Genomic DNA, 14,861 nt, shown 5'->3' with positions numbered 1-14,861 from the left:
CTGCATTTCGACTACTTACTGATTTGGACCTACTCTCTGTGTCAGCCTCTCATTCCAGTTGTCCTCCACTGCAATGCCCCCTGGTTAGTCCTGTGTTACCAATTTTGAACTGCATTTAGCCCACTTTATTCTTTGGGCCTATATCTGTGTTTCCTCCTCATCCCGCCCATTGCCCAGCCAGTGATAGATGAGTCTGCTGGTACATTGACCCATAACGCAAAATTCCCTGTGCACGCTATACAGCAAGATTGTGACCCTGCTGAAAGTCACGTTCCTCTTCCCGCATACCATACCACCTTACACGGGGACAAAGAGGAAGGTGCAGATGAAAGTGCAGGTTCCTTCATCAGGTGGGGGGAGGAATACTAGTTGGCGACGTCACTGGCATAGGGCCTCTCATAGTACGCAAAAGTGTTGCTGCCGGTGGGAGGCGCCCCCACCGTGCAAACACACCGCTGTACTTTGAGGGGCCCTGTGCCAGTGCCAATGCCAACTAGTGGGCCCCCCCTGCTTGCTCAGGATCACAGCACTTGCAAAGTTTAAATACTTACCTCTCCCTGCTCCACTGCCGTGACGTGTTCCAGATTTCCTGGGCCCACTAATTACTTGAACCAGCCCTACCCCCCACAACTTTAGCCAAATGACCCCCAATTTCAAATGCCTTCAAATTATTATAAGCTAAATTACGATTGACAAGCTTCAGTAACAAGAATGGATGTTTTTGCCATTAAAATGGGCAGTGTAGATGTTTTCCTGGCCTCCACTCATTGCCGACTATGCTCCCCCATTGACTTGCATTGGGTTTCCTGTTTCGGGCGATACCCGACTTTTCGCGATAATCGGCCGATTCCACTCGACTCGACTTCTAAGATAGTCGGGTTTCGCGAAACACGGCTCGACTCCAAAAAGGTCAAGGTCGCTCAACCCTAGTCAGGACCAAACAGTTGACCTGATGCACTCTCCTCAACAACATCCTCCATATCCCCAACATTCTCATCACCCGAGGCCAGATCGGTCACAGGGGGCAAATAAGCAGGCGCAGGAGTAAGCACACCATCAAACTCAAGATCATTCAGAGTTCCCGCCCCTTGGAACATGGCCTCTGGCTCCAGGGGGGTAGGCGCTGAATCTTCAAAACAGCACCGTTGTAACATGTTACGATGCAAATTACGGGTTGGCCCCCCTGTCCCCACCGGTTCGACCTCGTACACTGGAATCTCAGGGTCCACCTGTTTTTTTATCAGATACGGTATCGCCTCCCATCGGTCACTCAGCTTTCCTGACCGTCGTTTTGTCCTCACCAACACTCTGTCTCCCGGAGAGAACAGCTCTGTTTGTACAGGTCGCGTGTCCTTATGGACCACCTGGCGAAGGCGGTCGCCCACCACCTGATGCACCACCCTCAACCGCCGCCGATGCTCTCGTACCCACTTGGATGCAGTCCGATGGGGGGCGGAGGAGGGATCTGGCATGTTCAAATCCTCAATGTCTCGGCCAGGTCTACCAAACATCAACATGTGTGGTGAGTAACCAGTAGTACTGTGCACCCTGTTATTGTAAGCCCACATCAATTTGGGGAGATTCTCAGGCCAGCATGTCTGTTGCTGACTCTCCAAGGACCTCAACATTTGCAACAAGGTCCGATTAAAACGCTCACACGCCCCGTTACCCAGAGGGTGGTAAGGCGTTGTTCTCGACTGCTCGATACCATAAAGCTTGTGCAACTCTTTCATCAGCATCCCCTGAAAGCAGGCCCCTTGATCTGAATGTATTCTCTGCGGACACCCGAACACTTGGAAGAAATGTCGGCACACTGCCTCAGCCGCCGACTTGGCCGTCTGATCTCTTGTCGGCACCGCTACAGCATACTTGCTAAAGTGATCTGTCATCACCAGGCAATAGGAGTACCCTGACGTAGAGTACCCTATCAACACATAGTCAATCATGAGTAGCTCCAGTGGAGCTGAAGTCTTAATAGACTGTGTGGGAGCCCGCTGCTCAGGGCTTTTGTTGAGCCCACAAATTCGGCACTGTCGACATGCGTCGGCCACCATCCCTCCCAACTCAGGGCAGTAGAGGACTTGCTGCAACCACTGAAGTGTCTTTTCACTTCCAAAATGGGCCCCCTTCTCATGCGCCTCACGAGCGACCACTGGACCCATCCCCACAGGAATTATCAGTTGGTACCGATGCTGCAGCTCCGAAGGCAGGTACACCTTACGATACAACAGACCTTGTTCCACACACAATTTATCCCATTGTCGAAGGAGTTTCATTCCTTCCATGGACAACTGAGCCTTGTCCTCTGCACTGGGCCAGGCCTTGTTTTGTACCCAACGGCGAACAAGTGCAACGTCCGGACACTCATCCTGGACTCTTGTCCAATCTGAGGGTGTTTTACCCAGGACACAGGGCATCCCGGTGGCCACCCCACTTGAGTGTACCACACTTTGGAAGATAGGTATCTGCCCCAAAGCTGGAGTTTCAGTATCCTCAAGTTGTTCGTCAACATCTTCCCCTGATGACCCAAGGGGCACTCTTGACAATGCATCTGCATTGCCGTTCTCTCGACCAGAGCGAAATTTAATGCGGTAATTGAACTTGGCCAGTCTGGCGACCCACCGCTGCTCCAACGCCCCCAGCTTTGTATTCTCTAAGTGAGCTATCGGGTTGTTATCTGTCATGACTAGCACCTCAGCTCCTGTTAGATACTCGGCGAAGCGTTCTGTCATTGCCCACACCAGGGCCAGCAATTCCAGCCGGAATGAGCTGTAGTTAGCCGGATTTCGCTCGGAGTCTCTTAAAGATCTGCTGCCATAAGAAATCACTCGCTCTCGGCCGTCCTGCACCTGTGCTAGTACTGCACCCAACCCATGAAGACTACCATCGGTATACAACAAAAAAGGGGTGTCAAACCGGGCGTAGGCCAGCAATGGGGCACTCGTTAGGGCGGTTTTCACTTCATCAAATGCCTTTTTCTGTAGGGGCCCCCATGGAATGGGGCGATTTCGAGGACCCAGCGCTGTCCCTCTCAAAAGTTCATTCAAGGGACTCACCACTTGTGAGAATTTAGGCACAAACCGCCGATAGTATCCTGCTAGGCCCAGGAAGGCCCGCACTTCTCGCAGGTCACAAGGAGGTAGCCACTCTTGTACCGCCTTAATCTTACTGGCTAACGGTAGTACCCCGTCCGGGGTCACCAGATGCCCCAAGTATTCAATCTGGTTTCGTAAGCAGTTGACATTTTTTTGGCTTTATTTTCAGGCCGTAGCTCTTGAGCCGCCGGAGAACTTGACGCAGCTTCTCCAGATGATCTTCAAATGAGGTTCCGAACACCACAATGTCGTCTAGATATATCAGGACTGATTAAAAATTTAGATCACCCAAGCAATGTTCCATCAGGCGTTGGAAGGTTCCCGGGGCGGTAGCGAGGCCAAAGGGCATCCGGTTGAACTCAAAGAGCCCCATTGGCAAGACAAACGCCGTCTTGGCCCAATCTTTTTCAGCCATTGGGACCTGCCAGTACCCGCTTGCCAAATCCAACGTTGAGAAATACTTGTTCCGACCCAGGGCCGACAGGGATTCTTCAATACGGGGTAAAGGATATGCGTCCCATACGGTGTGGGCATTCAATTTCCGATAGTCCACACAAAATCGGAGTGTCTCATCCTTCTTGCGGACCAAGACTACAGGGGCCGCCCAGGGACTCCGGCTCTCTCGGATCACTTGGTTGTCCAGCATACTGGCCACCATGCTCTTCACCTCTTGATAGAGCGCCGGAGGAATTTGATGATATCTTTCTCTAATGGGTGGAGTATCCCCCGTTGGAATCTCATGCTCAATCGTCTGGGTACACCCGAAGTCCTCTCCATGTCAGGAAAAGGTCTCTTGATGTTCCCACAAAACTCTCTCCAACTGCTCCAACTGCACGGGGGTCAGCTTCTCCCGATCCACTCCCATCTGCTCCATGATCACATGACCATTCCATTCCTCCGTAGGAGGCTCAGTCCGGCCTACCTCGACCGCGAATGTCCAGGATGACTGTTGGTCTGGTCGCAATTCGAACCCTGCATTTTCTGGCACCTTCTCTGCCGGCATGAACAGTTCAGCCAGTATGGTCCCAGCGGGAATTGCAACAGCTTCATCTAAAACATTGATGCATCGGACCGGCACTCGTCCATTCTTCACAATCGCCAAAGACCGGGCCACATGTACCTTGGCAAATGAGGAATCCTCTCGGGCGGGCTCAAGTAGCACTTCAAGCCCATTCAATCTCTGTGCAGCTCCCACGAGTTCCTCTTGTCTAGGTCCCAGCAGGATCGGGGCCCTCGAAGTCACTCGGACCCGGCCCACCCGGCCACCTGGGACCGCACTTTTCAGCAAGTCGCAACTCAGCACTAGACGGTGTAGAATTCTCTGTGTGGGTCGGTGTCTTGTCGCACGGGCCCAGTATCGGGGTCCTTCACTGGCATACATCTGGTGATTCAAGTCTCGCAGCACGTTCATTCCGAGCGTCACTTCCATCCCTCTTCTAGGGGGGTGATCCACCAGTACTACCCCTTTCTGCCCCAGCTCTTGACCAAACATTTTTAGTTGCATCCACACGATTCCCTTGACTGACAATTGACCATTATTTGCGGCGGTCAGTCGTATCACTCGGCCATCCTCTGGAATCACTAGTCGACTGAAGTATCTCTCATATACTTCTAGAGGCATTATAGTACATTCGGATCCCGTGTCAACCAAGCACCTCATCTTCCGCCCTTCAAACTCTGCTTCTATCACTGGACTACATGCAAACAAATCTTGTTCATTCCGTCGAGGGCTTTGTGTGTGTGGGGCCGCTGCTGCTTGCCCTCTCATGGCAGCGGCCGGAAGTTTAAAGCCGGCGACGGGGTTTCTGGGGCTATACGCGTCCGGCAGTAACGCGAGATGTGTCCCTGGCGACCACACTTCCAGCAGGTGATTGTTCCTTGTGGACGAGGGCTTGACTCATTCTGATAGGACGACCTGGCCATTTGCGGGGCCACCGTTCCAGTGGGTGGGGCAGGAGGTCCCCGTGAGGGGGTAGAGGCGGGATCAACTGTCAGTTGAGACAATGTCAGCTTCAACTCCTTCACCTCAGCACGCAAAGCTTGTACCACGCATACCAGCCCCTCTTCCCCCGACCCTGATGACCCACCTTCCTCCAGCTGGGCACTGTTCACTGACCCCTCGGGAACATAGGCTGATTTCTCTTCCCTTTCCACTGCAGCTCGGTAAATCTGCCAGAAAGATAACTCTGGTGCAACCCGGGCCATTTCCAACAGTTTGTCCCGGAGAAGTCTATTGGCTAAACCGGTGATGAATTGGTCTCGGAGCAAGCGGTCTACCTCCCGTAACGCCCCCATGGCCCCCGGGTCTAGTCGCTGCATCTCATTCAACGTCTCTTGCAAGATATTAGAGTACTGCATCAGGGACTCACACTCCCTCTGGGGACGATTAAAGAATAGGGACCGAAGCTGAGCCACACACGCTCGGCCCCCCAAACTCCCCTCTAACAGTTCCAAAATCTTTTCTAACGTATCCCTCTCTGATTCTGGGCGCACCATAACCATACGCTTAATATCACCCTCCAGTGCATTTAATGCCAGCTCAGCGCGTAACGCGGGGGTCAAATTACACTTGCGCAGAATACTCCGGATTCTCTCAGCCCAATCTTGCAACGCCATATTGCGCCCATCGTATTTCGGCATGTGCTGAAGTAAAGCTCCTACAGGCACATACCCTCCCGGAGTCGCCGCGGCTGCCAGGGGAACCCCAACCCCCGAGGAGGATGCGGATACAGCGGGGTCATTTCCACCCTCGCCTCCGTCCATGACAAACACTGGATCCTGCCGACTACGCCAAAAATGTAATGACCAGAGGTCCGAATAAGATCCAGTGAGTCACAAACCAAGACCAAGGCAGAAATCTCCAACGGTATTTACTCAAAAGCAAGATAATAAAGGTAATATGGAGAATATTAAGGCAGATGCACCCCAAAGATACACTAGCTCAGCAGCAGCTGAAATCACTGTGCCACTCCAAGGTCTCCTGAGAACTGTTTCTATAACAGACTAGTAAGAAATTTACCTAACAGAGCAACTAAAAACAGGAAACAAGTGTAAATTGAATGTAGTGTTATCAAGGGAGCCCCTGGAACGGCACACTGAGTATAACTTACACAACTCTAATATAAGATACACCTCTAAAGTAACAATTAAACACTCAGAGCAGAGATACCCGGGTATCTATAACTATGGTACCGTATCCTGAGATGAATTTCCTCTCAGGCAGGAATCCGCACAGGCTGCAGCCAGTCCATATCTTCAGCGCCAATAAGTTACAGCAAGCTCCTCTTGTCTTGTCGGCCGATGCCGAGCCCAAACGCCGGGGACTTAGTTAGTGGTCTCACGATGTTGTCTCTGCTTCTGTAGCTCCTAGGAATGCTTCCACGACAACCCGTCCGTCTCTGTATCAGCAGTCTGCCCAGACTTGTTTCTCCACTCAATGCACAGGGAATCCACAGACTTCCAAATACGTACTGGGTTTTAGTAAAGTCTCAGTCTTTTCTTAGATCAAGGGTTAGCTCTTCTCCAGGAAACGTTAGCAACAAAAGTCTCTCAAAAGCTTCTTTTCCTCCAAACACACTCGCGGTAAATGCACACACAGTCTCTTTTTAAGATATCACAGCAGCTTCTCCCTTTTCTTCCCGCCTTTTTCTCTCAGCTCTCACTTCCTTGTTTCACTTTACACACAAGACACCAGACCCCACCCCCCAGCACACATTGTCTCCAGGAGTTTTGCAGGGTCTGTCCTCTGCTGCAGCAGGCAAAAACCACAGGGTCCTAGTGCCCTCTCAGTGGGACTACAGTTCACTCTCTTACACTGGGCGCCCAAGTAAAAGTGATAGTCTTTAAAGGGGTTTTGATAATTGAGTTTGTTCATGACGCCACCTGTGGTATTCGGTCAGAGGGGACCTACGCAGCTTAAAGGAGTCTGCTGGGGTCATGTTATGGCAGCTAAGATGATATAACTTCCCAAAGGTGAAGTAAGTCCCCAGGGCTCCCGGTGTGTAGATGAGGGTGGTGAGTGGTGCAGTAAAGAACGGAGGACACAGGTTTGCAGTCTATTTGCCTGGTTTACTGAAGACTTCAGGCAGTCATAGTCCAGGGTACTGGCAACAGGTGATGGTGGAATCCAGGCAGTCAGGAAACTGATTGAATCTCCTTGGTCAGGTCAGATTTGGAGCCTTCCTCTTTACGCTGACTGATAGCCCCTTGCTGCCTGTGGCTTTTTTACAAGGTCCACTTTCCTTCCTGTCCTGGGACACTACCTGCACGGTAGGCAACTTGAGTCATTCCTTGGGGCCTCTGTTCATGATGACTCCGGGCTCTGGACATTGCGGTACCTCAGGTGTAATGTGGGCAAGTCACTTGCAGTTTCCTGCCCTCCGGTTCTGCTGTGGGATCTGTAGTTCCACACAGCTTTGTGCTCCCGGTGCCCAGTTTCTGCGCTCTAGCTTAGAGAAGGCCCACTCGCAGCTCTCCTCCAGCTCCTGATCTCTCCCGTGCTCCTTCACTGTCTCTTGTCTGCTACAGACTAACTCCTCCTCCAGACCAGAATGTATATAGGGAAGTTTCCCTTAAACCGGGTTGAGAGCTTCCCCTTCTGGCCTGGAGTCTGAATGTTTTGAATGTACAGCTTACCTTCCAAAGGGATTCTCCTCGTTTCCAGGCATAGCATCACCCTCCCTGAGAGGAAGGCAATACCAATGTGGTACCTGAGCTCCTGGGGTGCCACAGGTGCATCGAATAGATGGGCCTTTACTGGGGAGTCTGCGGGCTGCTATTTTTAAGCTGGGGGACCTATATCCTTGGCCCTTTACCACTCCGAGAATACCAGGCCCCAGATGTTTGCTTTAGCTTGGCTAGTTGTCATAAATGGAGAGATCCCACTCAGTTTTTTAAATTATTTATTTATATAATTCCAAAAAAGGCATTGGACTCCTCTATTCTTTATCACCAGCCACAATAAAGTTGACAGCAGAGGGTTTCAGCCCGTAGCTGTCAGTTTTGCCTTCACTGGCTCTCAAAAATAGATGAAACCCCACATCATTTATAAATTATATATATTTATAGCTCAGAGGCGCCGGCTGATAAATACTCCCATCAACGGCACCTGCTCTTGCTGTTATTAGCGAGAACAGACGTAGACTGATGAAAGTAGTACTCTCTCATCAGCTGATGCTTGTGACCAGCAGTAACCTTCTTACTGCTGGTTACAGCTGCTGGCTCACACTGTCATCTGAACTGAACTTTTTTCTGATGTTCGGCCTAACCCATCAGACTTGAACATTCACGGATTCTTCGCAGTTTTTTCTTGTTCCTTTTCTTTTTTGAGAGTCCTTAAGCTTCACTCCTCCACCTTATTTGAGTGTGTCATAGTTTCTAACCTTGGGATCTCGTATTTCTCCTCACACATTCCTTTCCCCTTGTTGGTAGGGTGTTGCGATCTCCCCTCTGGTACTTCAGGAGGTATGAGAAACCCCTCGGCTGCCTTAGAGGCTGTACAAGGACCAGTTGGTTGTAGGTGCGGCGTTTTCTTGGTGTGAGTGTGAACACATTCATAACCAGTTTGGTGTCATCTGCTAAAGTAAAAACAACACTATTAATTTTGTCATCTATATTAATAATAAATGAGTTGACCAATAGCTAACCTAGCACCAAAAATTGGGGCACAGCACTTATTAGGTTCTTCTTTCTGTAGATTAGTTTTTTATAGTTTTTATGTTGCTAAAATATTTGTTTAAGTATTTCTTTTCTTGTTGTTTTTTGCTAGTTTGGCAGACCTGTGATTTCATTTATTTTACCATCTGTAACATCGGAGCAAGAAAGTGAAATTCAAAAGACGGTAAACAGAATTTACCAACAAGTTGATGAAAGAATTCCCAAGATAAACATTACAGAGAAAATAAAAACAACCAGCGCTAAGCATAGCAAAGTTTTCCTGAAGTATCCAAAAGACAGATATTGTGTTGGGGACCAATTAGTAGTCCAAGTTGATATGTTTGACTACATGGGCAAAATTAAAACCTATGGAGGAGATTACTTAAGGGCAAGAATCTCATCAAGCGCTTTTGGAAGAGGATCTTCTGGGAGGATTGAGGATTTCAATAATGGTACCTATCACATACATTTCATCTTATTCTGGGAAGGTACAATTAATATTACTGTTTTTATGATGCATCCAAGTGAGGGGGTGTCAGCCCTGTGGATTTATAGAAACAAATGGCATGGTTATGTAGAACATGTTGGCAAGTTTGAAGCACCTCATCAAGAAAAAGAGACAAACTGTGGATTTGGCCTTGATCAAAGCAAAGAGCTGTGTGATTATAAAGATGAGAGAGATGAAGAACATTTCTACTGTATCAAACCTGAGAATTTTAGCTGTAATTATCTTACTCATGTGAAAAGCTGGAGGAGACATGACAATACGCTATTCACAAATACTGAAAAGAGCCTCTTTAACAGGTACAGTAAGATAATCATGCAACGTTATAATATTTCACTTGCTAGGTCTACTGTTATATTCGCTGCATTAGGCCCATAGCATTATAACCATGAAGCCATGAAAGGTAATACAAATAAAAAGGAAATATGTGGTATATGAAACCAAAACGTTAAATGCTGTCTGGAAAGGAAATAGTTGTCTATCTGTTGCGATTCACCCAACTCAGCAAAATGGTTTCTCTGGTGTTAGTAAACTTTATTGAAAGGCGAGTTCCTTTTGGTTTCCCAACAATCTGTAATGTTTTTAGTATGTGTACACTCAAGGTCAAAATTATATATTTCAGTTCTTGCCATGCTCTGATCATGAACTTCAGAATGTCTCCAGAGCTTCATTCACACTTCTAAGGTAATTTCTACTGACGCTCAAAGAGGATGTGAACCCTTAGGAGTGATTATCAATATCTGATCTGTGGGGGTGCGATAACTGGCACCCCCACTGATCAGCTGTTCCCAGTGCTGGCAGTGGGTGGAAATTTTCAGATATGGGAATGCACAGCACAACTCAATTAACTCATCTCAACAATGGCGGCAGATAGGCACTGTGCATCAGATTCAAATAGCGGCAGATGTGCAGTACTAGGCTGCGACCACTATACATATGATGGAGCTGTACAACTCCGCAACTGAGAACATTCACTCACCAGTGGAAGCAAGAACAGCTGATTGATGGGGATACTGATTGTTGCACCCTCTCTGATTAGTAGTAGATGACTAATATAATTGTATCATGCAGGGTGGTTGCAATAAAGGAGGGGGCAGGAATAGGCACAGCTTAATGTAGGCCCCCCCATGACTGTGCTTGGCCATGGGCATTATTTAAATTGTGCCTGAATGGTATTGATTGGGTAAAAGGGAGCGTTGGGAGGGGCTTTATAGTGGGGGGGGCGGTATATAAGGAAAAAGTGCAGGAAAGTGTCACTTGACCCTGAGATAGCAAGAGAGAAGAGAGACCCACCACCTCCTCACCACACAGCCGTTTGGATTACCTTGTCAGTGATGGAGTCGGTGGACGATTTGGTGGGGCGCCTGAGGGACGTCGCAAGGTCGAGACGTGGAGGATGGTAGGAGGAGCAGCTTGCTTCGCTGCTCGGCAATGCAGGCCTGGACACCAGCGGCAGACGCGGCAGGAGGACTAGGCCGCCGCAGAGATTATCCCCAGAGGTGAGCACGCACGGCAGGCGCAGGCCTCGGAGCCCCTCAGGGGACCCTGCGGAGGCCGGGTGCAGCGGTGCGGCGTCCCCCCGCTGTGCCCCCTCCGGCAGGAATCCTTCACGCCGGCCGGCTGGCGAAGGTCCCGGGAGAGCAGCAATGGAGAGGGCCGCGGCTGACACAAGGGCCGCACCGGAAGTTAGGCCTGCGGCTCCTCGGCAGGCCGCATCTAGGACACAGGGAGCTGCTGGGAGGAGAACGGAGGCCAGTAGCAGCAATGCTGAACCGCTGGCGACAGCACGCACGCGGGGAGCGGCGGCCACCGGGTGCATGTACACCAGAGCGGCGTGTACCAGCAGCGCGGCCACAGCAGCGGGTCCAGGCAGCAGGAGCGCGGACAGGAGGATGTCGGCGGGCACAGCGGTGCAAGGGGTGTCCCGGATCCAGGATGCGGACAGGAATCGGTCGGGAGGCGCGGTGGGCAGCGGGGCTCCGCTGCCTGGCAGAGGCAGAGCACGGGATTCGGCCATGGAGACACAGTCTGCAGATCAAGCAAGGTCGAGATCCAGGATGAGGTCGGGCGGGCATATCGTAACAGACGCTCCGGTCCCCCCTGGTGACGTGGAGGCCAGGGGCGCGGGCCAGGAGCAGCGCAGTTGCACTGAAGACTCCTTTTCGGACAACGATCCAGAGGTCGACGGGGAGCGGCTGGATTCAGGACGTACGGCTGGAAGGGACACAGCACATGCGCAGCTCGGTGAGTATCAATCTATGTCTAATTTGTTGCCCACGGGGGTGTTAGCAGCGAATGTGGAGGGTCATCAGGCGTCGAGTGGGAGGGCAACGGATTTAGGGGGTACCGGTGGGTCGGTCGAGCCCGGGTTACGAGACGTCTTGGTTAGTGTGTCGCAACTGTTGAGCAGATTGCAGAGTGGGGCCGGGAGGGAGACGGTGGCATCGCCAATCGGTGCATGGCTCCCGGGGGCGGGGGTTGCGGCGCAGCCGATTTCAGAATCGGTAGTGGTTGAGCAGTCGCCGTCTGTGTCCGGTGTGTCTGTTTCCGTGCAAATGGAAAAAGGTAAAGGGGACACGGTAAAGTTGGATGATAGGGCTAAGGGTGAGGTGTATGTATGTTTTGAGGGGCCGTTGGGGGCTCATTTGAAGAAGGTGGTTAAAGAAAAGATTTGGCGCGATGATTATGTGGAGATTTTTTCCCTACTCCCATTAGAGAAGTTTAATCTGGACAAGGGAAAGAAGGATGACAGCAAGAAGGAGGATGAGGAAAAGAGGAGATGGAGACTTATCCTGCAGACGTTTATAAATTGGTTGCAAGCGTTTGCAATTTTAGCAAGTGTAATAGGTGAAAAGTCTCCTGAAAATTGTTCCGGCTTATTCTGTTATCTTGATGCGATTGGGGAGGCGCACCGTACCTATGGCGGGCAGGCTTGGTTACGTTATGATGAACAGTTTAGGTAGAGGAAGGCAGTCAGACCTGAGATTCGGTGGGACCAAAAAGATATAGGTCTTTGGTTAAAAGTGATGGCGCCGGTTAGGTACGGGCAGTCCTTTCACGGGAGCGGGGGGAGTGGCTCCCAGCAGGCAGGCCACGGCAGTGGTGGTCAGGTGTCACAGGGAGCAAAAGAAAAATCAGGAACGTGCTGGCAATTTAACGAGGGCCAGTGCAAATATGGAAATACATGTAAGTTCAAACATGTGTGCTCCCACTGTAATGGAGGTTCCCATGGGGCCTCAAAATGCTTTAAAAAAGCGAGAGGTAAGCCGGCAGTGGGTGCCGGTCAAGGGGAAGACGCTGCTGAGACTTCAAAAGATGGCCCCCTTTCTAAGTAGGTACCCTGATCGAGTGAAGGCGGGAGTCATTAGTGAGGGTTTTGCGGAAAGTTTTCACATCCCCCCTCCTGATCATGCGAATCCATTTTCGGTTAAGAATTTGAGGTCGGCTGCGTTGCATGCAGCTGTGAATGGTGAAAAGTTAAAAAAGGAGGTGGGGTTAGGGCAAATGGCTGGTCCGTTTTCAAGTTTACCTGTTGAAGGGATGATCGTTTCACCGCTTGGGGTCGTTCCAAAAAAGGAGCCGAATAAGTTTCGTTTAATTCACCATTTCTCGTACCCGAAGGGGTTGTCTGTTAATGATGGCATTTCGCAGGATCTATGTTCGGTGGTCTATACGTCTTTTGATATGGCGGTGCAATGGGTGCACAGTTACGGCACAGGAGCTCTGCTGGCTAAGACGGATGTGGAGTCGGCTGTTAGATTGCTTCCGATTCACCCGGACAGTATTCCGTTGTTGGGTTGTTTCTGGAATGATGGTTATTACCTAGATAGGTGTTTACCGATGGGTTGTGCCATTTCGTGTTCTTTGTTTGAGACGTTTAGCACCTTTTTGGAATGGGTGGTCAGGGAGGTAGGTGGTGTTCCGTCTGTCATCCATTACTTGGACGATTTTTTGTTTATCGGTCCTCCCGATTCTAATGTGTGTAGCAATACTTTGGCCGCCATGGAATGGGTGGCGGAGCTTTTTGGTGTCCCCTTGGCTAAAGAAAAAACTGAGGGCCCCTGTACTGTTTTAAGTTTTCTGGGGATGCTGATAGATTCGGAAAAAATGGAATGTCGGTTGCCAGAGGAAAAATTGTTGTTTTTAAAGCTGGAGGTAGGTCGCATTGTCAGGTTAAAAAAGGTGACTTTGAAAGAGTTGCATTTTTTGCTTGGTCGCTTGAATTTTGCGTGTAGGTGAAGAATTTTTTGCCGTAGGTTGTCCAGGGCGACGGCGGGGGTACGAGCTCCGCATCATTTTATTCGACTGCGTCAAAAATATAGGGATGATTTGATGGTGTGGCAGAGTTTTTTGGGGCGCTATAACAGTCGCTCTCTGATACAGCAGCAGTTGGTGAACAATTTTGATTGCGAGATCTACACGGACGCAGCAGGCAGCGTCGGTTACGGGGCCCATTGCGCAGGCAGATGGAGCGTGGGAACGTGGCCGGATAGTTGGCACGAGATCGGCCTCACAAAAAACTTGCGTTGTTGGAGTTGTTTCCCATTGTGGTGGCAACTTTAATTTGGGGTGACGTGTTTGCGAATCGCAGAATCAGGTTCCATTGCGACAACATGAGTGTCGTGTCAGTGATCAACACGCTGTCAGCATCATCGCCTCCCATGATAAAGTTGGTGGGAGAACTGGTCCTACGATGTTTGGAGATTAATGCTTGGATTTCAGCGGTGCATGTACCTGGTGTGGAAAATTCGTTAGCAGATGCCTTACCTCGTTTACAGTGGGAACGTTTCTGGGAGCTGGCGCCAGAAGCGGACGCAACGGGAGTGGTATGCCCTTCGCACTTGTCGGAGATTCCTACGGAGGAGCAGGCCGGTTGATTCGGGCCTCAGTTACAAGTCAGACTTGGGTGGCATATGAAGCAGCATGGAATATTTGGCAGAGTTCGGTGGTTCATTGGGGTGCGTTTGGGTCTGAGGAAGACAAGTTGTTAGCCGTTTTGTTTTTGGCTGGTAGGGCCGCGGATTCAGGTTGGTCTATCTCTAAAGTGAACAAATTTGTGGCCGGCTTAGCTTTTGGTTTTAAGCTCGAGGGTTCGGTGGATGTGACAAAAAATTTTTGGGTACGGCAAGCTTTGAAAGGGTTTCGGAGGGGAAAAAAGAGTGTTGACGGTCGCCGACCTATATCGTTTAATGTTCTGGAACGTTTGGGCGGAATATTGGATTGCATCTGCTGCTCTCATTTTGAAACGGTATTGTTTCGTTTGGCTTTTTCTTTGGCTTTTTTCAGAGCTTTAGGTATAGGGGAGTTGGTGTCTCGTAGCAGAGTGAGTGCGGGCGGATTATTGGCCCAGGACGTTGATTTTTGGACTGGTGGTATCGTTTTTTGGATCCGGCGTTCCAAGACTGATCAAGTTGGGGCGGGAAAACGGGTAGTTTTGGGCAGAGTTGCAGGGTCATTGATGTGCCCGGAACAGTGTTTACAGGCTTATTGGAGCTTGTGGTCTGGTCAGGAGGGCCCATTGTTGTGCCATCAGGACGGGGTTTTTCTGTCCCGTTATCAGTTTATTGCGATTCTACACAAAAGTTTACGGGTCTTGGGTTTTACAC

General features: G+C 50.2%; 1 protein-coding gene across 7 annotated transcripts in view; it reads left to right on the top strand.

Annotated features, from left to right (window-relative positions):
• Nucleotides 1-14,861, top strand: part of LOC138651946 (NXPE family member 2-like) — a 442,657-nt gene that overhangs the window by 255,667 nt on the left and 172,129 nt on the right. For all 7 annotated transcript variants that reach the window (XM_069742585.1, XM_069742586.1, XM_069742589.1 and 4 more), the window contains one exon: nucleotides 8,863-9,554. In XM_069742585.1, the coding sequence (XP_069598686.1) occupies nucleotides 8,863-9,554 (692 nt within the window). The remainder of the gene's footprint in view (nucleotides 1-8,862; nucleotides 9,555-14,861) is intronic.

The sequence above is a fragment of the Ranitomeya imitator genome, chromosome 10 (assembly GCF_032444005.1).
Source record: "Ranitomeya imitator isolate aRanImi1 chromosome 10, aRanImi1.pri, whole genome shotgun sequence".
NCBI classification, from domain to species: Eukaryota; Metazoa; Chordata; class Amphibia; order Anura; family Dendrobatidae; genus Ranitomeya; species Ranitomeya imitator.
This window is presented reverse-complemented; position numbering and strand designations above follow the sequence as displayed.